Genomic DNA, 24,629 nt, shown 5'->3' on the forward strand with positions numbered 1-24,629 from the left:
AATATCTTACACAATTTTTCTACAAAGCACTTGTTTGCTGCTATTTAGATAGAACAAAAACTATTCTGCATTAACTTAATTTCTATTTTCGCTATAAAATTTTATCATGACAGATATCTAACAATTTTTCCACTAAAACAAAACAGTACATAATATTTTCATTCTTTCAGCACTGCATTTTTTAAAAACGTTAATGCTAAACAGAAAGAACCATTATTTTATTTGGCTACTAGATGTTGAACTGACAAAACCTATAGTTCTCCTGTGTTTCTCTTACTCACACTACTGCCACAGTTGTAATACTTCTAACACTTCTGGTCACCAAATACATAGGTTTTTTTTCCCCTCACACCAAGCAATTCTCCAGGACACCAGCTGGGTATCATATAATTTAACTAAAGACAGCATCAGATACCACAGGTTAAGGGCTCAGTCCCATGTGACTGCTGCCACCCCCCTTTCTCCAGGTTACCTACAACTTCTGAACTGGTTACAAATCTGAGGGGCCCATGACTTCCTCCTCAGGTTCTATTAATTTGGTTGAATAGCTCACAGAACTCAGGAAAACACTTATGTTTACCAGTTTATTAAAGAATACGATAAAGGTGCAGATGAAGAGGTACATGAATGAGGTCTGGGAGGGTCCTGAGCCCAGGAGCTTCTGTCCCTATGAAGTTGGGACACATCACCCTCCCAATAAGTGGATGCATCCACCACCTGAAAGTTCTCTGAGCTCCTTACTATTGGGATTTTATGTAGGTGTCCTCACATGGGTGTGACCAACTATTCACTCCATTTCTAGCCATCTCCCCTCTCTGGAAGATGGAGGGCGGGGCTGAAAATTCCAAGCTTCTAACGTGGCTTGGCCTTTCCGGTGGCCAGCTCCCTTCCAGGAGACCGTGCTCCTCACTTAGGCATTTACAAGGGTTTTAGGAGTTCTGTGCCTAAAACTGGGGAAGAAGATCAAATATATTTCTTATTATAAATCACAATATCACAGATATGTTTTAAATCTCTAATTAGAAAGAAAGCCTATGAACAGAATGCAGAATTTCTTGAAGCTTAAAGTTTAAGAACCCCAAAAGGCAACCTCCAGTCAAAAGATTTAGCAGCCCCAGAAAGAGGTTAGAAGTGCTTAAATATGTTAAGACCTGAGTCAGAATCTGGGTTTCCCTCTTTTCTAGGTATAATACCTTTGCTATGGAACATCTCTGAGCTTCTGTTCCTTCTCCTGTCAAATGGGGATTAATACGTACTTCAAAGGATTGTTGTGAAAATTAAATAGTGAGTGTAAGGTGTCTGGCTTGTAGCAGGTAACAACAAATATTTACTCTTTTTCTTTTTTTAAGGAGCTTAAGATCTAGTTGGGATTACAAGCTGTAAACTCATGAAAGGTAAAGAAAAATCCAAGAGTTAAGACACAATTCATGATTCCCATGCACTCAGTTTGCTGGAGAAGATGATCTTTAATGTCCCTTCCAGCTCTAAACATTGATCATTCTATGACAGCTGTATGAGAAGTGTCACGGGGCAGTGCATGATGAATTGGCAATTGCGAGGTGCAGACAGAAAATGCTGTGAGGTCGAAGAAGGCAGCATCTGCCCTGGGCTGGAATGGTTTAGGAGGACCATAAAAATATTCTGAGCTGTCTGGGCTACAGCAAAAGCCCAATTCAATTAGGGGAGCGATTGGCAAGAGGCTGATTATAATACAAGTTCAGGCCAAGTCAAGGAGAATAAGAAACATAAAATATTGTAGAGAAAGAAGAAAGGAAAACACAGTATCAGCAATTTGGTTTCTGAAACATACAAAGAATACTAAGTAGCTATCATCTTTTTTATTCTTACAATAGTCTTGGAAGATAGGCAAAGTATATCAGGCCTGCTGAAAATCTCCTGTGAGCGACGAGTCTGTTAAAATATGTTCAGTTACAAATAATAGAAAACCTAGCCAACAGTGGCTTAAACAAATAAAGTGGTTCTTTTTTCCTTAAATAGAAAGAACTTTAAAGGTGGACAGACCAGGGTTGGTGCCACCACATAATAACACAGGCAAGACACAGTTTCCTTTTAGTTTTCTGCCTTACTATCCTTAGCATGATGGCATTAGCTTTTATCCCTGTTGCCTTACTGTCAGGAGATGGCTGCTCTACCTCCAGGTATCACATTTACATTCTAGACAGGAAGCAGACAGAAGGGCAAAGGAACAAAGAGTGAGGGCAAAATGGCATATCCACTGAATCTGTGCCTTTTTATTAAGAAAGCTAAAGTTTTCTTGGAAGATTCCCCAATGGCCTTCCCTTTGTAACCTGCTAGCCAACACTGTATCTCATGATTGCTTCTAGTGGTAAAGATACTGGGGATAAAGAGAATGTGGATGACTTCTACCAATGATGAAGATAAAAGTGTTGCCTTGTGAAGGAAACTACCACAAAAGATAAAACCAGGGAGTTGTTTTTCTTAAACAGAAAATTTTATCTGATTAAAAACAAATCAGACTTTTAAAAATTTTGTGATAATTGGAGATTCACATGCAGTCGTAAGAAACAATACAGAGAGATTCCTTGAACCCTTTATCTGTTCCTCCCACCAGTAACATCTTGCAAAACTATTGTAGAGTATCACAACTGGGGTATTGAAGTGGATACAGTCAAAATACAAAACTTTCCATCACCAGAAGGATCTTCCATAGAGTCCTTTTCCAGCTACACCTACTTCCCTCCTGTCCTTTACCTCATTCTTAATTTCTGGCAAACACTAATCTGTTCTCCAGCTCTCTAATTTTGTCACTTCAAGAATGTTATATAAATGGAATTATACTGTATGTAAGTAACCTTCTAGAATTGGCTTTTTTGACTCAGCATAATTCTCTGGAGATTCATCTAAGTTCTTTGTGCAATAGTTTGTTTCTTCTGATTGCTGAATGGTATTTCATGGTGAAGATATAACACAGTTTGTTTAATCATTCACCTGTTGAAAAGTATCTGGGTTATTTTCGCTATTACAAATAAAGCTGCTATAAACATTCATGCACAGGTGTTTATGCAAACATAAATTTTCATTTCATCAGAATAACTGACTAATAGTACAGTTGGCTACGTTGTACTGTAGTCTTTGCCTTTAAGAAACTGCTATTCTGATCTTGATCTTCTGTATTTGCCATTTTTGTCTCCCTGGAAACTTCCAGTATCTTCCTTTCATCACCAGTGTTCTAAACGTCCTGAGAGTAATCTTTCATGTTGTCCCTATTTTTATCATTTTGATGAGAATGTGGCAGATCATTTAAATCTGTAAATTCATGTCCTTACATTCTGGAAAATATTTCTTGGATTATTCTTTTCAGTAATAATAGTTTGGCTATTAATTGGGAGGCCATGCCTCAACTAACTGAAAAGTATTCTAAAGTAAAGCAGCTACACACCTAGACATTTTAGAAAGTACTTTTTCTGACATCCACGTTTGTTTATTTACACTCCCTGTATATCCTTGGGATCTCCCTTGAAACTCAACTTCAGATGATATAAAATACTCACATAGTAAAAATAAGTTCATTTCTTACTTCATTTCTACTGTACAATCTTGGGAGGCAAAGTCTCTCCAACACCCCCAGGTTGGCTGGTCATAGTGCAGTTTTGCTGTCTTCTCCACTCTTGCTACAGGAGTAAAACAAGAAAATAGCACTAACCATCTCTGAGATCATCTGAGAGGAAGAGGTGAGGAAGATTTCAGTACCAATGAGACACTGACATGGTAGCAATAACTGAAAAGAAGGATCAGAGCAAAAATATCAGTTTCATCTTCCCAGATTCATAGTTCTTTGGGACCTAGTGCATATAAAGTTGTATTGCTAGAAGTTTTTTTGTGTGTGTGCAACTAAAGTTGTTCACTTCTGTGCCTTCACTAATTCTATCACTTTCCCATTTCATCTAAAAGCTAGAGGTCATTCAGCAAATATGTCTTTTAATAACTACAGTGAAATGTTACAAATTTGATGTCTGATACTTTGGAATTTGCAAAAGTGGAGAAATTTATCAATTATCATTCTTTTATTTTGTCTGTTTTATTTACTGGGATTCTATGTGAGATTTTATTTGTATTTTTTAAACTTTTTGTTGGAGTATAATATACATGCAGACATATAAACATCATGTTATAGATGAATGAATTTCATGAAATGAACATTCAAATTTTGTTTATAATTTCTTTATATTCTAAATTAATAGTAATGCGAGATTGCAAGTGTGATGTTTCAAAGTCTATACACTGGATGCATCAAAAACAAACCATTCCTTGCTGTTTAGTTCAATCACTGTTCAGAAGCTTCACCATAATAGCTTTTTGCAGTTTCTTTTTGCAGTTTACTAACACTTCTGTGTACTTTATTTCAATCACTTCTCTCAGCAATTTTATGAGGTTGGGGTTATTGCATAGCGTTAGAAAGAAGGAAACTGAGGCTCAGCAACATAAAGCAATTCCTTAAGACTGCAGGGTCTGTAAGTCACAAACCTTGGACATTGAAGGAAGGCCCTTGGGGTTTGGGTCTTGTGTCAGTTCTCACAGACATACTGCCTTTATGTGATTCATCCTATGAGGGGCTGCCCAAGTCCCCCTTCAGGAATGAAGGACTTATTCCTTATTCCTGCTGCTGGCAGGAAGCTCTCAGTTTCATCCATTGCTGGGACTGCCATGGCTGAAGAGACAAACCTCAGCCAAGTTTATGCCTCTTCCCTGCGTCAGTTGCATCCAGTGACATTCAAGGACAAGGCACAGCCCCCCTGGGAAAATGCTGAATGGTCATTTCATTAGTCTTGCCAATGGGTTTCAGCCCTGGAGAAGTTTGCTATGGATTCAATGAGATGGAAAAAATGACAATGGAACGTTCTTGGGGTGAAAGGATTTATTACCCAACTTTATTCCCATGGTGGTCGGTCAATCACTAGAATCCCGTCCACTCAGAGCAAGTCTGCATGCAGCAAGCCGGTCTCTGCCTCTGGGCCCCTCTGCTTCTGCAGCCCTCTCAGTCTCTGTTCTCAGGGCTGCACCACTCCAGTCTCTGCTCTCCTGCAGCCCTGAAGCCATGCAGCAGCCCAGAACACTGGGCGAAGCTCTTTATATGGAGTCAATAACAATGCATTGCCCACATGTGTGTGGTGAGCAAGCCGACCAGGGTGAGGTGAGAATCCTGGCCACAGGAAGCTTCACATTCTCCACATGACTTCAGGGGTCCCCACACGGTTGCAGAGGCCTCCATCAGACTTCTGGCAGCATCACGTCTCCCTCTACCTGCTTGCAGTTCTTTCCTTCCTTTCCACAGGTGTTTATTCTAAGTATGCTTCCTAAAAACTTCTGTGTTAATCTCCAGTTAATGCACCTTGATATCCCAAATGTGCTATCACATTTGGTAGTGTGAAAAAAATCACACAATGCACCTGAAATTTTTGTCTAGAATTTCACTGCTTAACAAATATTAATTGAGCATTTACAACTTACTAGGTATTAAAGATACTTAAAATGAATAAAACTCCATTTCTTTTAAAATGCTCATTCTATCTATCTCCAAGGCATTTATGTTGCAATCCAGAACAAAAGAATAAAAATCAATATTTATATTTACCTTAACTGGTTAGGAAGAAGATTTTATGGATTCTGAAAACATTGAAAAAAAATTTTTTTTGATGACTTTTGTAGATCAGGAATCTGGAAAATGAATCTGTAATTTGCTAGGAGGTCACAGTCATCTAGTTCTTTTAAGAATTCCATTTTATTACTAAGGCCAAACACCCAGAATTTAAGTATGTAAAAACATACTAAGCTAAAATTTGAATAAGGTTAGATACCCTGAATATAAGGACTCTGGGCAAGAGAACCCATTTTTTTAAATTGAAATTTGAGGATTAAACAAAAAGTGCAAAATGAGTTTCTCTCTGGTATAATCTGCCATTTTAATCCCACTTTGAGACCAATCATAGCAAGTTTATCCTAGGCTTGTGGCAGAGGCATTTGACACCAAGCACTTAATTCTGACATCTGGAGATGTTAGTACTGTGGGGTGGGAAGTGGGAGGAAAGTACTTTTGGCCATATAAGTATTTCATTTACCAAAAGCTTATGGCCTTTCAACCCTAACCAGAGAGGTCCATACAGAGGCATTGTTCTGGGTTCCCTGTTGTGACTTAAAGGGAAATTTCTCACAATGTCCAGAGTCCTTGATGTCCTCCAAATGAAGGAAGAGAATGTCCTCAAATTCTTTGCAACAGAACCCACTTTGGTGACACCAACCTTAACCTCCAAATGGGAGAGTACACTTTCAGAAGCAAAAATGATGGCATCACCTTATATATCTGAAGAGAACCTGGGAGAAACTTCTGCTGGGCGCTTGCACCATTGTTGCCATTGAAAAACTGGCTGATGCCAATGTCATATCATCCAGGAATATTGGCCAGTGAGCTTTGCTAAGTTGCTGCTGCCCCTGGAGCCACTCCTAATCAGGCCACTTCACTACTGGGACCTTCACTGATCAGGTACTTCAGGGAGCTATGTCTTCTGGTGGTTACTGATCCCGGAGCTGACCATCAGTCTTTCATAGAGGTTTCTTATGTTAACTAGCCTACCACTGAATCTCTGGGTAGCACAGATGTTCCTCTGCACTACATGGATGTTGCCATCCCATGCAATAACGCAGGAGCTCTCAGTGGATCTGAGGTGGATGCTGGCTGGGAAGTTCTGCACATGTGTGGCACCATCTCTGGTGTGCATCCATGGGAGGCTGGGTCTGATGTCTACTTCTACAGAGATCCTGAAGAGAAAGAAAAGGAAGAGCAGGCTGCTGCTGAAAAGGCTGTGACCAAGGAGGAATGTCAGGGTGAATGGACTGCCCAGATCCTGAATTTACTGCTTCTCAGCCCAAAGTTGCAGACTGGTTTGAAGGTGCAGGTGCCCTCTGTGTCCATCCGGCTATTCCTGACTGGAGACCAGAGTGCTCAGCTGGCCACTGAGGCCTGGTCTGCAGCTCCCACCGCTCAGGCCCCTGAATGGGTAGGAAAAACTACTGAGTGGTGTTAAACTGTTCTTCCACAGATTCTTAAACAGACAATGGAAATGAGATTGACAGAAAATAAAGTAGAAAAAAAAAAGGAAGGAAAGAAGAAAGCTTGTGGGTAAGAATAGATGGCCTGAGCCTACAGAATTAGACAAATTAGTTCAGGTCCCAGTTCTACCACTTGCTGCAGAATGCTCAGCAAATTAACTAATTTTTTGGAATATCAGCCTCATCTTAAAATGTAAGCTCCATGAGGGCAGGGACCAAGTCTGTTCACTGTTGTATGTCAAGTGCCTAACAAGCCTGGCACTGTGGCATTTGGTGCCACATCAAATAGAGGATTGAAGGAATATGTTGAGAAAGAAAGAAAAGCAAAAGCAACCCCTGACATTCAGAAGCTGGCCTGTACTCACAGGAAGGTAATGTTACTCTTTGGTTAGACATATGCAATTTCAAAGAATACCAACTTCAAAGTTATTCTGAGACCATGATAAAATGAGATAAAGCCAGGCCACTGCACAATTTTGTCTAAGCATAGACAAGTACAAGGTACTGTGCCACCCACAAAATATCAAACACTCCTTCTCTTGGCCAAAAGGAGTGACTGCCATCCTTCTACCTCTTCTAGACATAAGATTTATTAGCTCCCATCATAGCATTGCCTCCTCTTTCTGACAGCATCCAATCTAGAAGCAAATACCTGCTTTCTTAAACTCTTCCACAAGTCGCCCAACCAAAGATCAAATTCTGTGACAGATTTTTATCTAACACCTTCTTACTGAGACATTCCATAATTCCTCATGGTATGTTTGCACTCACTTCAGTGAATAATAAACACAATCTGTTTAACTACAGTTGTGTTTCTCGTGGTATTTGGATTAAGACAAATGATAATGTGAATGGAAAACATGGGGAGAAAAGCAGTCTTTTCAGAGTTGTTGTATCAAATAGGTATTTAATTTACCAACATACATGGAGATCTGTTTTGCACCAGGCCCTATACTAGGTGCAGCAAATACTGAGAAGAACAAGATCTAGACTGCTTTCCGGGAGTTTGAACCTGTGGAACATGACGAGTGGAAAATTTATGATCCAATTTAATGTTGTGGTACTGTTATAGAGGCATACACCTCTGTTATAGGACCACACATAAAATAAAAGAAGATCTTTGATTAGATTTGCACCCTCTAGAACTGTAAGATAATAAATTTGTGTTGTTTTATGCCACAAAATTTGTAGTAATTTGTTAGAGTAGCAATAGGAAACTAACATAGGATACTTGATCTTAATGTTTAAGGTGGAGTGTCCCAGGCATAAGCAAAGGTAGACGAGTTCCTTTTGGACCTGCCAATTGGTCTGTGTGGCTGTGTGCTTAGGAATGTGATAAGATATGTCAGGGTCAGATCCCGAAATATCTTCTTTCTATGCAGATAAATTGGAAATAATCTCGAAGGTGATCAGAAACCAATGAAAGGTTAAAAGCAGTGAAATGTGACAAAATCAGATTGGCATTTTAGAAGGATGGATTGGAGTCCGGAAATAAGGAGAAGGAATGAGAGACTACTTAAGAACACTAGGCAAGAAATGAGGCCTTCTTTGATGGCCCTCATTAAGAATATTTTACTTTTTACTTGACATTTGGGATAAGAAGGTGGAAAAAATATGGCTGTGCTCTTCAAATACTGGAAAGTCTGTCATGAAAAAGAGTGATTTGACATGGTCTTTGTGGCTCTAAGATCAAGGTGTTAACTCATAAGGAAATATTAAGTGCACTATTAGGAAGCACATTCTAATAATTGGAGTGTCCTAAAAATAACAAAGACTTCTTCACAAATAGTTAGGCCTTACATTTTTTTCTTTCATCTATTCAACAAAGACCATTTGAGCAGTTAGGATGTGGCAGGCATTAAGTCTATGCCTATTAACTGAATGGACAAAGCCTCTCTGATGGCGTTTACTCTAATTTCTTTGTGCAATGTGGTACTGTTTAATTTTTATATAATCATTTCAACCAAGAAGCAAGATCCCAATAGGGATACCTGAAAAGTGACTTATTTACACTTGCGAAGTTAGATGGGAGTGAGAAAATCGGGAGGAAGAAAACCCAACGGAAGACACAGAAAGATGGAGCTCTGGGCTGCGCCTCCCCACGCCCTCCCATCGGGCAGGCCTCCCGCCCTCTCCCGCTCCCGCTCCCGCTCCGCCCCGCCGCCCCAGCCCCGCCCGCGTGGCTCGCCTTCCCCTCCCCTTCCTCCGCCCCACTGGCCCGGGTTTTTCCGCCCGCGGGATTTCGAGCTTTTCTCGCGGGATCTTTACCCGCTCGGAGCTGGCAGTAGTGGCCGCGGAGGGACGTCGGGCGGTTGTTCTGCTGAGGTTTCCCCCCGATCCGGGCCCTGCCCAGAGACGCTAAGTAGGTGCTGGGGGCCGAGACCCGGGCTGCTGTCGCGGAGGGCTCCTGGGAGAGCGTGGGCCGGCCTCGGGACGCTTGTTGCGTGCGTGCCACCGGCCGGGAGCCCGCGTGAGGTCCCACCGCGTGAGGGCGAGCGGCGGGGTGAGCGGGCGGCCCCCCGGGCGCTGCGACACCGCCCCGGCCTCCTGCCGCTCGGGGCCCAGGCCTGGGCCTCGGCGCCAGCGGCTGCGGATGGGGGTGTCCGCGGCGGCCCTCGCTGGCTCCGAGCCTTCTTGGGCCCGGCTGGGTTGGTGCCCCGGTGACGCCGCAGGACCGCGGCCCAGATGGCAGCTCCAGGATTCGTTTGGTTCTCATATTAGAGAAGTCACTGGTTGCAGGGTTAACAAAAATTTGCTGCTTTACGGGGCTTGCAGTATATCAGAGGCAGAAGGGAGATTTGTATAAAGAGGTGAAAAGACAAATGAGTTAAATCCCACGATGTCTTTCTCTTAAAATCAGGGTATACAGGAAAATGGAGTACATGACAGAATCCACCGATCGCAGCCCAGGACACATGTAAGTCGCGTTCCTTTACCCCCATGCCCCTTACATTTAAAGATGTTAAAGTGAGTCTTTGAAACTTACGGCGAGGAAAGATTTTTTTGAGGGGGAATTCTGTCGTAAGTGGGAAAAATGAAAAGCCTTATTTCCTGTTAAAGTCGAGTTAATATTCAGTTGGAAAGTTGTAGTAAATCCTTGAATTGAGAATGTTAAAAATGTACCCTATGCATTCTTCTAGATTGGCACCGAACGGTAGGATAGCCATTAGCCACATGCAGCTATTTCAATTCAAAAACTTAAAGTGAAATAAAATTCAATATTGAGTTCTTTACTCATACCAGCCACATTCAGGTCCTATGTAGGCACATGTGCCTGGTACTATATTGAATATCACAGATTGTAGGACATGTCTTTCTGATAGCATCAGTGATCTTAAACATTTTCTGCCCAACTAGCACATCTATGGTTATGATACTCTACTCTCATCAGTTACACTGAAACACTAGACATGCTACTCTTTCTATCCTTTAAAAATTTTTCTGCTCTGGGTAAATGTTTACATTTTGGCAGTCGCTGTGCTATATTGAGGCTTTAAAAAAAAGCCTTTGCACTATAAAGCTCAAATGATGACTTTCAGAAATAATTTAGAATTTCTAGACCCTTTGGACATGGGCTGTGTTGTGAGGATCTTTGGAATTATAGTCCTTGTTTTTTGCCTCATTGTTACAAGGTTCTTTATCAACTATGCCGTTGAAGATTCTTCTAAGTTACTTTTTTTAAAAAGGGCAGAGATATTATGGCTTAACTTGAAGGCTTTGTTTGATATTTTAAAAATTTAACCAGTGAATTAATGAAATTTAATTTGAAAAATTCATACTTTATTTATTTAAGCTTGTGCTGTGAGTGTGGCGTCCCAATTAGTCCAAATCCTGCCAATATTTGTGTGGCCTGTTTGCGAAGTAAAGTGGACATCAGCCAAGGCATTCCGAAACAGGTCTCTATATCTTTCTGCAAACAATGCCAAAGGTATGGTGCATTACTATTTTATCCTACTTAAACGTTGGGATTTATATATAGGAGAGCCACCAGGACACACTGAGATTACACCAAGATACACAGAATAAAGTACATGTAACTGAAGTTTAATTTTTATTTATGTTGATATACTAAAGATTTTAGAATTTTCAATTTTGTAGTGTACTTTTCTAGGTTGCCCTGCTAATCTGGTAAAGATGGTGTAATTTGAATCTGTTCTTTTTCTTTTAAGGGATTAATAGCTTTGGTGTATACACTTAATAATGTATACGAGTTGATGTTTGTAAGGGTAAGTGAAAGCAGATTATTAAGGACATAGTATTGTTACTACCATGAGAGTTTTTTTCCCCCTTATAGTAACCAGAAGCTATGTATGATGAAAAACACCTTATGTTTTAAATAATTTAGCAGTGGTTTTAAAAATCAAATGAATTTCCCATGTAGCTAGAATGACTATAGTTCATGGGGAAAAAAAAGCTCTGTAAATCATATTTAGTATGTTCTGAAATAAAGATTAGAATTGAAGATAGGAGACTTCTGAAAGTTAGTGTTGTATTCCTTTATTTTCTTTAGTTGGCATAAACAGTTCCTATCTAGTAAGCCATTGAGTAATACAAAACTTTCCGATAAAACTGCCCATATAAAATTATATTCCTGTGATTTCTCAAGTGGGTTGGGACTCTTGAGGGTCTTAACTTTTTTGATAGGTAGGGGGGTTCACTATTCCTTTTGAGAACTTGAAAATTATCACCCCAGAAAAATACTTAAAACATGTACTTACACAGTCACATGGAATTTTGGGTACTGTTACAGGGATTTTACAGTTTGCAAGCTTGGCAAGTGTGAAGCTTATTATTCTGTTATGAGTATTTGCATATTCTTAAAAAGTATGTTGGAATGAAAAAAGTCCTGGACAAGAACCAGGAAATTTGAGTTCGCCTTGGCTCTCACAAAGCATCCTTTTGAAACTCTTGGCCAATTAACCTCTATAAGCCTTAATTTCCTCATCAGGATGAAGGCACTTTATCAGATGATATGTGAAACCTTTTCTAACTCAAAAAACATGCTTATTATAACAAAGGAACCTGTGTAAGGTATTTGAGTGAAACTTTGAAAGTAAAAATCAGAACATTCACTTGACAAGTATTCACTCAGTCAAAAAAAAGAGCATTCACAAAATACATTTAGAAATATCATGTCTAACAAACATTTATTGAGCACTTACTGGGGTCTAGGCACTGTCCTAAGTCCTGGGTGTGCTGGGCTAAAAAACGTAAAAGCATATACATAAGGGATTTAAAGTGTAATTTAATCAGGTTTTATGTAAGATTTTAAAACTTGAGTTTTACAGTTCAAAATTTGGAAAGGGACTTGAAATGGATGAATAGTCTGAACTACTGATACATAGTATGAGGTACTAATTTACCTTTCTTGTGTGTGAGAAATAAATAGTTCTCAAGCACACTTTAGATGTATAGTGTAAACCATTTTGATGCTATTTTGAGATATTTTTACCTGGTTTTCAGAGCATAACTTCAGGGAGCTCTTAGGTATTTTGTCATCTTCACTGTATTTCTTACTAGTGCTTGAAGTGATAAGACCTCTTTAATAGGTTATTTCAGACTGGCTTTCTCAGACACTCATAATTTTACCTTTTTAATAGAAGCTAAAAGTCTAAGAGTTTTCTGTAACTATTAAAATATATTTGGATTTAGTGCTTCAGCTCAATCTTGGTTATTATTGTATCTAGTTAATAACCTTATATCTATGGAAACTTTTTTTCCCTGAGAAATGCTGGTTTTTAGTATATTATCTTCTCTCTCAGATATTTCCAGCCACCAGGAACTTGGATACAATGTGCATTAGAATCCAGGGAACTTCTTGCTTTGTGTTTGAAAAAAATCAAAGCCCCTCTGAGTAAGGTAGGTCAGAATGCTAAAATCAGCTTTTGTAGGTTTTTTTTTTTTTTTTTTTTTTGCAGCTGTCCAGAAAACTTTCATATGAGTGTCTTTTCAAAGTAGCCATTAAAAGTTACCATTGGTAAGCACCCTACTGTACCCAACTGCTGTTTTTATTGGTAAAGTTATTTATATATACTCTCTTTTATGGAAATGAAAATAAATCTTTTTGCTTTAAAGGTTTAGTGTGGAATCAATTTTTTTTTCATTCATTATTTGGAACCTCTATGTGCAATAATTTTTTCTGATAATAATTATATAAAATGTTAAATGTAATTGAGGAGACTGTAGTATTACAGCTATGGTATTCAGTTTCTCATTATTTTCAGGACTGCTCTAGAAAGGAAATATTTGTGCCTGTTAAAGTCAGTGCATAAATGTTTCCAGAAAACAAATAGAGTTTGGTAGTCCATTTCACCTCTTTATATAACACTTTCACTTGTCTTTATGTTAAACTTTATGACTTTGTTCCACCAGGTATGTTTTTAATTGAAATGGACTCTCTTGGCTTAAAGGCCTTTGGATTGTCTTTTAAGCTGAGATAGAATTTCATGTAATAGATCTTTGACATTTTTCTCTTTGTTTTCCCTTTTTTCCCCTTTTTGGATTTTCTGTTACTGAAATGTTGGCTATACTGGCTTAAAACTTTTTCTCTTTTCCTTGGTATTGTTTTTAATCTTTTTGTCTTTTTTTCTGTGTTCTGGCACTCTCGTTTACTTTTGCTTTGTATTGATTTTTTTTGCCCAACAGTAGTATTTTTAAGTTCCAGAGTCTTTAATGTTCTTGATGCATTCTGTTCTTGAATTTTTCTGAAGCCATTTATAGGTCCTTTTTAAAAATTTAAAATTAAATTTTGTATTTCCTTCTGTTTCTAGATTTGTCTTTTTTACTTTCTGAAATAACTTTTCTGTAGAACTTGGAATTTTGCTTTCATATTTCATGCTTTTGTCAAATGTCTGGGGAGCCTAGTAATTCATTAGTTCATTAGCGGATGTTTGGTAAGTGTCAACTCTGCCAGTTTGCTTTTGGTGTTGGGGATATGGCAGTGAAAGAGAGAAACAAAAATCCCTGCCTTAGGGAGCTTTAATTCTAATTGGAAGAGATGGTGTAGAGTAGGCAATGGCTAAAGGAAGTTTGTGTGTGTGTGTGTATATACACACACACAGACACACACGTACATATACATATACTATATTAAAAAGCATATTTTCTTTGGAGGGAGAAAATGGGAAGGGGATGAAAACTGCAGGGAAGTTGTGATTTAAAAGAGTGGTTAGGAAAGTAAGGTGACATTTGATTAAATATTAAAGGCAGTAAGGGATGGAGCATTCTGGGTAGAGAAAACAAGTAACAGAGGCCAGAGGCAGCATATCTGTGTGGCTAAGAGTTGGAGTGGAGAGGGGAATAGTAATTGGAATGAAGCCAAAGAAGTCATGGAAAGTTAAGAGTAGGTCAGGCCTTGTAGGCCATTGTAAGGATCACTTTTCAATCTGAAGTGTGATGGGTATGGAGGGTGTAGGGCAGAGTAGTAAGATGAATAATTTACCATTTATCAGGATCCCTCTGGCTAGAGTAGTTGTGAAGGAGGGTGGGAGTAAGGGTGGAAGTGGGGACCTTTATTTAGGAAGCAACTGTAATAATCATGAGTAATGAATGATATTTGGGTCAGTAGTACAGGTGATTGAGAAGTGGACAGATTCTGGATCTATTTTGAAGGTAGTAAGGTTTACTGATAAAAGCTGGATCTGTGTGTGAGATGGAAGTGTCAAGAATGACTTCCATGGTTCTTGACTTGAGCAACTAAAAGGAGGGAGTTGCTGTTAAGTGAGGTTGGAAAGGCATCAAGAGAAGAATGTCAGGGTGGGAGTGATCAGAGCTCATCTCAAAGTGGTACTTAGATATCCATTAGACAGGGAAGTAGAAATAAGGAGTAGGCAGCTGGATAAAAATAAGCAAGGAGGTGGTCCAGATAGGAGATACTGAATTTGGTATATGTTTGGGGGTATTTAAAACTGTCAAATTGGATGGGATTTCATAGGAAGTTAAGATAGAGAAGGGAAGAAATTAGAGGGTTGAATCCTGAGGTCCTTCAGTGGTAAAAGTTTGGGAAAATGAGAAATCAGCAAGGAGACTGAAAAAGAGCTACTAGTGAGGTAGGTGAAAAATTAGGCAAGTGTTCTGTCTTGGAATGCGAGGGAAGTATTTTTCAAGGGACTTAACTCGTGTGATTTACAGCTGATGGGTCGAGTAGTGAGTTCTGGTAAATTTAGCAATGTAGAGAGCATTAATGACTTTGGCAAGCAATTTCTGTTAAGCGGTGGAGGTAAAGACTGATTTGAATGGAAATGAAGAAAGAGGACAGTAATTGGAGGCAACAAATATAGATAATTTTGAGATTTGCTGCAAAGGGAATCAGAAATGAGGCAGTGGGTGGAGGGAAATAAGGGAAAGGGACACATTGCTTAAGCTGCAAGATATTCTAGTATATTTGTAAGCAGTTTTAGAATGATGGGAAATAGAGGGAAAAGTTCATGGAAAGTGTACAGAGACATAATAATATGCTTGGAGTTACCCTTGAGGAATGGAAAAGAGACAGGTTGTAGCATACTAGAAGAGTATGTGTGTACATTCAGCAAATTATTTGGCACTTATTTTTTTGCCAGGCACCATTTTGGGAGCCTGGAATATTTCATGGAGCAAAACAAAAGATCTCTGCTTTCTAATGGGGCACTCTAGAGGTTGGTCTTGATAGGAGCATGCACAGTTCATCTGTGGTAACAGGAGAGAAGGTGTTGGTAAGCGAGAGCTTTTGGAAAATCTCTTCTAATTCCTTTTTTTACTGAGAAACAGAAGGATGAACAGTAGTTATGAGAGAAAAATTATTAGATGTTTGAGGAGAGAGGGAAGGGTATGAAATTGTTCTCTAGGGAAGTAGGAGAGGGCACATACCCAAATGATGTATGGTTGCTGGGCAGACGTAAGAGTTACAGTTAAAAATTTAGAGACTAGCATGGTGTGTTTTTATTTTTCTAGCCCCATCAACTACACAGGTAAGGCATAATAGACCAGGTAGAGCATTGGATTTAACCAAGATTGTGATTTAGCAAAGTGATTGAGGTGAAGGAGAGAGGGACCCAGGGGAACTGAGTGTGTACATGGGAATGATTTTGTGATTGATCTTGAAAGCAAGAAAGCTGGGATAGGATGGAAGTGAGTAGATAAGGAGGAATGAAGGTTAGTGAACAGGAGGTAGGAGGAATAGATTGTAGCTTGCAGTAGATTGAAGTGTTTTTGGTGCTCAGGAACTGTAGAAACTAAGCTGGAAAGATAAGAGGTGGTAGGGAGTGGGTTGTTTGGAATTGAGATTTTGGAGGGGTTTCAGATACCAGTAATAAAAATGTATAAGTAGCTGAGATAGGAAGATCTTCTAGGGAGAGGAACTCAAAAGAATGAACAGGACAGAGCTAGGATCATCTATGATGATACTGAAATTACCAAGTAGTAATATTGGTGGAAAGAGTGACAGTGACCTAGGAACTAAAATCTTTAAGAAATGAGAGCAGGTTACTCAAATATTAAAAGATGTCTATAACAAAGATATATTGGGTGGCATAGTCTGAAGACATTAGATTCAAAGCTAGTTATATTTAAGGAGGAGGCAGGAAGAATGGTTGGGAATTAGCAGTTAAGAGCAAGGACCTCTTGGTCCAGTGATAAGCTATCTTAACTTTTCTATCTGGCTCCTAGCACAGTGATAAGAAAATAAGAAAAAGTCATTAATTAGCTGCAGGGGAGTAATATGTATGATCATAGATCTAGAAGGTGAAAAGAATATTCAGCAAAGAAATTGCGGATTTAGGAGAGTTTGCTGTTAGGGAGTGTTGAGTTCCAGAGGGCACAGTAAAAGGTTCTCAGGATTTAGGAGGTGGAAAGATCACAGATCTAGAAGGTGAAAAGAATATTCAGCAAAGAAATTGAGGATTTAGGAGAGTTTGTTGTTAGGGAGTGTTGAGTTCCAGAGGGCACAGTAAAAGGTTCTCAGGATTTAGGAGGTGGAGGTGTTAGATGGGACAGAACAGAATGTGTGGAACCATATGGAGGTTGGAGTGAGGGAGATCAGGGGTGACTGAGGTGTCTGGGACTATGGTAAAGAAGGATAAAGGGGCCGGTAAAGTTGACTAGTCCTGGTTGTCTGAGGACAGATAGTGTGGTGAGGCTGTGTTGGGTCTTGGTATAGATACCATCACTCTTGAAGGTGGAGATTGTAGGTTGAGGGATGGGCAGTTTAAGTGCCTGTGGGGCTTCCTCTTGACCACTGCAGGTGGAGACTCCGGGAGTAAGAAGCTGCTTGTCACCCTCTCTAGGTGGTGTAGCTTGTTGACTACTAGGCTTTGCTGTTAGGGGAGCCAGTCATCGGAGGAGAAGGTTTTTACTCTGGAGTGCTGCATCCATACTAGCTAGTGTACTTCTTATCAGACAGGACATGATGAGGTATATCTGCCTGCTGATGTCTCCCATATCTGTTATATAGAGCTCCAGGCCAAATATATATATATCCACTGAACGTCTTCACTTGGATATCTCATAAATAAATCCTCTTAAATGTCTGAAACCAAATGCAGCATCTTCTCATCAAATCTGTTCTTTGTGTTAGAAAAATAGTATCTGAATGCCCAAGCTGGATCTTCAGTCATCACTCTAGAATCTGTTTTTTTTCTTTTTTCACATATCTGGTTATCATTAAATCCTATAGGTCTTATCTCCTAAATAGCTCTTGGATCTTTCTGCTTCTGTTATTTCTAGTGCCTGTCAGTTCAATTTACCTACAACTCCTGCTCAAATTATTGAAACAACCTCCATTCTTGTTCTCCCACCCCAATTTTTAGCCATATTGAGCTACTTTCAATTCTTCACATACAGCAAACTGCTTTTGGCTTCTGCTGGTCTGCTGATTTAGCAGTAAGTTTCATTGCAGATTCAGTATTCAGTGCATGAGCCTTCTCTAAAGCATGTTCATTCTTTTTTCAAGGCCACATGCTTAATATAGAGAGAATAGTCCGAGTAACAACTTTTGTTCATGAGATTTCTAGTAGAAGATGAGGTTACCAGATCTTTGCTTTCTTTAAAAAAGTATAATTTCCATTCAAAAAACAATGTTGTTTTTTTTTTTAGGGAAGAGGATTTTTTTTTCATATGCTTGTATTTTAATTTTTGCTCAACTTATACCAGTTGCATTAATATAAAGTCATTAAGTTGTCCTGTTATTTGCTGTTTTTGTTTTCATACCCTTGATGATCTTTTTTTAACTGGTGATGCTAGATAGTGATGCTCATCACAGATTCCTTAAACATCTTATGAAATCTGTTTATTAATGAATTGTTCTTTTATCTTTTACTACAGATGGGAACTTAGGTTTCTTTTTGTTTGTGTTTTATTGAAGGTACGGCTTGTAGATGCAGGCTTTGTTTGGACTGAGCCCCATTCTAAGAGACTTAAAGTTAAACTGACTATTCAGAAAGAGGTAAGCTGTACATAATTTCCTCAGCATGGTTAAAGTGTAGGTGGTGATAATGAGGAGCTCTGCTTGAATAGTTTAGAAGGAAAAGAATATGCTCTTAGTTTTAAGTGTAGTCTTTTTGATTATCTGTACTGATGATCAGGTCACTAATAAGTGCATTATTGTTCATGATTAGCAGGCTAAGATAATCTTTTCAAAGTTAATTTATAGTAGGAAGAAGATTGAAGTAAAAGTATGAGCTGAGGCATTGTTTCTCAAACTTGGCTGGTCATCATGACTCAGTCGCTGAATCATACTGGATTCAACTGGATGTGAGACCCAAGAATCAATGTTTAAAAAGATTCTCATGTGATTTCTGATGATGGGCTATGTTTGGGAACAATGGTATTAATGCGTGTTTTCTTCTGAGAGTTTTGTTTTTTTTCTTAGGATGAATTTTATATACACACATACACACACACACACTTATTTAGGTAAAAAATTCTTCAAAGAATATCTTCATAACCACTTCAACTAAAGATAAATTTGAAATGTTAATCTAATAAATCCTTGGAATTAAACTTGTTTTTCTTTCTTGAAGTAATATAACTTATGACTTTAAATTTAAATGATTTATTGTTGATGTAAAAGTATTCTTGGAGAAAGATTTTAAGTTAAATATTAAAGCATTTTCTTTTAAGAAAAATATTTGTTATTAAAACAGAAAGGAAAGAAAGACTAATTGTTTTCTTTATCAGGTGATGAATGGTGCTATCCTTCAGCAAGTGTTTGTCGTGGATTATGTTGTTCAACCCCAAATGTGTGGAGACTGCCATAGAGTAGAAGCCAAGGATTTCTGGAAGGCAGTTGTTCAAGTCAGGCAAAAGGTAAGGAGAGAAAGATGATGAGTGAGGCCTCCATCTTGCCTTTCATCTTTGTCAATTACAAACAGTTAGTAAAACCTCCTCTTTTCCCTTTCCAAATCCTTAAGGCAGCAGGGATAGTGTAGGTCAGATTTTAGATAACCTTTGAAGATTGTTTTTGTTTTAAAAATCAGTGTGCCATATCTGCAGATGGTTTTTTACTTTTGTTGCTTTTTGCATTTCATTTACTAATCTAATGCATTTGTGTTTAGACTTTGCACAAAAAAACTTTCTACTATTTGGAACAGTTGATTTTGAAATATGGAATGTATCAGAATACACTTCGTATTAAAGAGATTCATGGTGAGTTAAAATTTTAAAGAATTTGAGTTAAGAATTTCATTTCAACTAACCCAAAAGTCTTTTATCTTTATAGATAATATTTTGAATAGTACTATACAAAATAACTTTTAGGAAAAAGCAAATCTTAGTTCTTTTTGTGCATTATCTGATATGGTAGCCACTAGTCATATGTGGCTATTGTCTACTTGAAATGTGGCTAGTGCAGCTGAAGAACTGAATTTTTATCTTATTTTAATTTATTACATTTATTTCAATTTAATTTTGATTTACACTAATGATTAAACCAGTAACTACATTAATACAAAGTAAACTACTATGATAGAAAATTCATCAAAAACTTGTCTTAAGCAAAGATCAGTTTCTGATTAGAAGAAAATTAGTTTTGAGATCTGTTAGTTCTTTTGTTATAGTTCTGTTTTTCTTATGTCTAGAGGCATTTGTGATGGATACAATAAATCAGAAGTCTGTACTCAGTAATAAACAGTAAACAAATGATATAATTAGATTTTTTGAAGGTGGAGTAAATTTTTGTGTAATTTCATGACTCCTTAGAGTATATTCTTTTTTAGTACTGTTGATGTCAAATACACATACAAAATAATGGGTGAATATTTCTTTAATTAATAATAAAAAACATAAATATTCTTTAGCAAACACTAAAATCTCTTGATGAAGGTTAATATTTTTAGCTTGCTATGAGTTGACATGGAAATTGTTTTCCTAGTCTCTAAAATAGTAGGCTTAGAGAGCTGTTCTTAAAGAAAAAATTCGTATACTCCTAATTTTAAAACTGGGAGTTCCACTGTTAATACTGATCTGTTACTTGTTTATCTTAGAAGTGTGGTCTTGGGTCCTTAAAATGCAGGGAAGTGAGTATCAGTTAGGTCACCTGGAGAAAATCTTGAAAGCTTTGTATCTGACCTGAGCACATTACCAGTAGACATAATAATGTTAATAGTCTAAATTGGTGAAACACAGTTTAGTGAATACTTACTGTAGATTAGGTACCTTGTTGCCTGTTTAACATAGTGCCTGGCTATTTGTGGCTAGCCACCAGTAAAAATACACCCTTGGTATGAGTAACTTTGTTTTGAGTAATTCTTTTGGGGATTAAGGAGACCCAAATATAGCTAAGAAAGAGAAATTACTGTTTATCACAATGGCAGAATTATCCTCACACGGAGTTTTTCATAGCAAAGGACTTGGATACATTCTGGAATATACTTTTGCAGTCTGTCAAAACTAAAAATGTCCAAGTTTAACCCTTTTTTTCTTCCAGAAGAATTAATCTTTTTTCTCCCTACTGGTTCTTTGATTTAAATGTATCTTTGTTTATTTGTAACTTTGTTTTTAGAAATCACAATAATAGTAAAAATTTAAACAAGGAAGTATATGAATAAAGGACTTCTACCTCCCTTTTATCCATTTGTTATCTCCACAAGTATGTAAATTGTGATAAGGTTGGTTCCCTCTGTCAGCTGTGACAGGGTTAGATCATTCTGTAATATTTTGTGTCTTGCCATCTTCACGTATTTGGAAACCTTTCCATGTGGTTCTGTTTTGTTATTTTAATGCCACTGTGGTATCCATCATCTTGGCTATTGTAAATAGGCCTACAGTAGACATAGGAGTACTACTCTTTGAGAGATCCTGATTTTAATTCTTTTGGATAAATACCTAGCAGTGGGATTACTGGATTGTATGGTAATTGTATTTTGAATTTTTTGTTGAACTTTTGTATTATTTTCTGTAGTAGCTTCACTATTTTGCTTTCCTACCTGCAGTGCACAGGGGTTCCAATTTTTCCATATCCTCACTAATATTTACTGACTTTTTTTTTATAATAACCATCCTGATAGATGTGAAGTGATATCTATGTATGGTTTTGTTTTGCATTACCCTGATGATTAGTGACATTGAGCATTTTTCATATACCTGTTGGCCATTTTATGCTGTCTTTGGAAAAATGTCTGTATAGTTACTCTGTCCATTTTTTAATCAGCTTCTTAGTTTTTTTTTTGCCCTTGAGTTGTAGGAGTTCTAATATATTTTGGAGATTAACCTCCTGTCAGATAATGGTTTGCAAATATTTTCTCCCATTCTATAGTTTGCCTTTTGCTATGTTGTTTCTTTTTCTGTGCAGAAGCATTTTAATTTGATGTAGTCCTAATTTATTTTTGTTTTTGTTGTCTGTGTTTTTGGTGTCATATCTTTGAAATTACTGCCAAGACCAGTGTCATGAAGCTTTTTCCCTGTGTTTTCTTCTAGGAGTTTTATAGTTTTGGGTCTTATTTGAGTCTTTAACCTATTTTTTTTTTGAGAGGGCATCTCTCATATTTATTGATCAAATGGTTGTTAGCAAAAATAAAATTCTGTATAGGGGACTCAATGCACAATCATTAATCAACCCCAGGCCTAATTCTCAAGAGTCTCCAATCTTCTGAAGCATAACAAACAAGTTCTTACATAGTGAACAGTGCAAGGGCAGTCATATCACAGAAACTTTGGGTTTTGATCACGCATCATGAACTATAAACAATCAAGTCAGATATGATTATTCATTTGATTTTTATACTTGATTTATATGTGAATCCCACATTTCTCCCTTATTATTATTATTATTATTATTATTATTATTTTAAATAAAATGCTGAAGTGGTAGGTAGATGCAAGATAAAGGTAGGAAACATAATTTAGTGCTGTAAGAGGGCAAATGTAGAAGATCAGGTCTGTGCCTATAGACTAAGTATTAATCCAAGCTAGACAAGGGCAACAAAACATCCACGGATGCAGAAGATTTCTCTCAAAACAGGGGGGGTGAGGTTCTAAGCCTCCCCTCTGTTGGTCCCCAATTTCTCTCCTGATGGCCCCCCTGCGACTGTATCTGTCTTAGGTTGTTCCTCCCTTGAGGAATCTTACCCGTCTCTGGCTAATCAGTCATCTTCTGGGGCCATACAGGGAAATGTAAAGTTGGTAAGTGAGAGAGAAGCAATATTGTTTGAAAAGGTTAGCTTTTTACTTTGCAGATTTATGCCCTGTGGCTTCTATGCCCAGCATTTGTCTTGAGGTATCTTTACCACTTGGAAGAATTATGATACTCGGTAATTCTTGATAAGAGGCACTAATTCTACTAAACGGTTGTAATTAGGAAGGAAGAAGAAAAGCTCTAGAAGTAGCAGACGGAAGAAAACATGGGAAGATTGATTATTTCTTTGACATATCTTCTTGTAGAGTAACATTAGCATGTACAGGTTTTAAACTACTAATTAAATTGTGCACACACATTAACATAATAGGAATACAGCTACATAACAAAAGCAGACCTACAATTACCAGCCATATCCAGTGAAACCAAGAAAACCAGTTAGGTACCCTAGGCATTTGTGAAAACTTACCAATGATATGATGGATATTGTCTAACTGAATTTGAATAGTTTGAGAAAAATCAGACAAATTAAAACAACACATTCCTGGGAACTATTCACATCCCATGTGTTCTTTTAACAGTAGATAGTCTATAGTCGCATGATTTTGGAGCACTGCAACTTGCACTTCTCCTAATTCTTGGTTGAGTTCCGACAGTATAGATCCAGTCAAATTTGTTGTTTTACTGTATGCACAGGCCAGCTTAGATATCTCCTTCTTCATTCCAATGGCAAGTCCAGGAACCGGTGGGATGAATGCAGCTACAACTGCAGCAGCGCCAGGATCTTTGTTGAAGTCTTTTATTTTATTGTATTTTATTTTATTTATTTATTTTTTTGAGAGGGCATCTATCATATTTATTGATCAAATGGTTGTTAACAGTTAACAACAATAAAATTCTGTACAGGGGACTCGATGCACAATCATTAATCCACCCCCAAGCCTAATTCTCATCAGTCTCCGATCTTCTGAAGCACAATGAACAAGTTCTTACATGGTGAACAAATTCTTACATAGTGAATAAGTTCTTACATGGTGAACAGTACAAGGGCAGTCATCACAGAAACTTTCTGTTTTGATCACACATTATGAACTATAAGCAATTAGGTCAAACATGAATATTGGTTTGATTTTTATACTTGATTTATATGTGAATCCCACATTTCTCCCTTATTATTATTATTATTTTTAATGAAATGCTGAAGTGGTAGGTAGATGCAAGATAAAGGTAGAAAACATAGTTTAGTGCTGTAAGAAAGCAAATGTAGATGATCAGGTGTGTGCCTATAGGCTAAGTATTAATCCAAGCTAGACAAGGGCAACAAAACATCCACGGATGCAGAAGATTTCTCTCAAAACAGGGGGGGTGAGGTTCTAAGCCTCCCCTCTGTTGGTCCCCAATTTCTCTCCTGATGGCCCCCCTGCGACTGTATCTGTCTTAGGTTGTTCCTCCCTTGAGGAATCTTACCCGTCTCTGGCTAATCAGTCATCTTCTGGGGCCATACAGGGAAATGTAAAGTTGGTAAGTGAGAGAGAAGCAATATTGTTTGAAAAGGTTAGCTTTTTACTTTGCAGATTTATGCCCTGTGGCTTCTATGCCCAGCATTTGTCTTGAGGTATCTTTACCACTTGGAAGAATTATGATACTCGGTAATTCTTGATAAGAGGCACTAATTCTACTAAACGGTTGTAATTAGGAAGGAAGAAGAAAAGCTCTAGAAGTAGCAGACGGAAGAAAACATGGGAAGATTGGTTATTTCTTTGACATATCTTCTTGTAGAGTAACTTAAGCATGTATAGGTTTTAAGCTACTAATTAAATTGTGCACCCACATTAACATAATAGGAATACAGTTACATAACCAAAGCGGACCTACAATTACCAGCCATCTCCAGTGAAACCAAGAAAACCAGTTAGGCAGCCTAAGCATTTGTGAAAACTTATCTATGATATGGTGGATATTGTCTAACTGAATTTGAATAGTTTGAGAAAAATCAGCC

At 37.9% G+C, this 24,629-nt stretch overlaps 1 protein-coding gene and 1 pseudogene across 9 annotated transcripts in view; both read left to right on the top strand.

The window, feature by feature from the left end:
• Positions 1-6,192: 6,192 nt before the first annotated feature.
• LOC118922882 (40S ribosomal protein SA-like) lies at positions 6,193-7,061 on the top strand (annotated as a pseudogene).
• A 2,268-nt stretch (positions 7,062-9,329) lies between these two features.
• NMD3 (NMD3 ribosome export adaptor) overlaps positions 9,330-24,629 on the top strand; it is a 144,382-nt gene continuing 129,082 nt past the window's right edge. For all 9 annotated transcript variants that reach the window (XR_008996901.1, XR_008996902.1, XM_057499758.1 and 6 more), the window contains exons 1-7: positions 9,330-9,448; positions 9,947-10,003; positions 10,880-11,014; positions 12,849-12,945; positions 18,422-18,502; positions 19,237-19,365; positions 19,614-19,704. Coding sequence is in view for 7 of the 9 variants with exons in the window: in XM_057499758.1 (XP_057355741.1) it covers positions 9,960-10,003; positions 10,880-11,014; positions 12,849-12,945; positions 18,422-18,502; positions 19,237-19,365; positions 19,614-19,704 (577 nt within the window). In the remaining 2 variants the exon portion in view is untranslated. The remainder of the gene's footprint in view (positions 9,449-9,946; positions 10,004-10,879; positions 11,015-12,848; positions 12,946-18,421; positions 18,503-19,236; positions 19,366-19,613; positions 19,705-24,629) is intronic.

Source organism: Manis pentadactyla, chromosome 1, assembly GCF_030020395.1.
Source record: "Manis pentadactyla isolate mManPen7 chromosome 1, mManPen7.hap1, whole genome shotgun sequence".
Lineage (NCBI taxonomy): Eukaryota > Metazoa > Chordata > Mammalia > Pholidota > Manidae > Manis > Manis pentadactyla.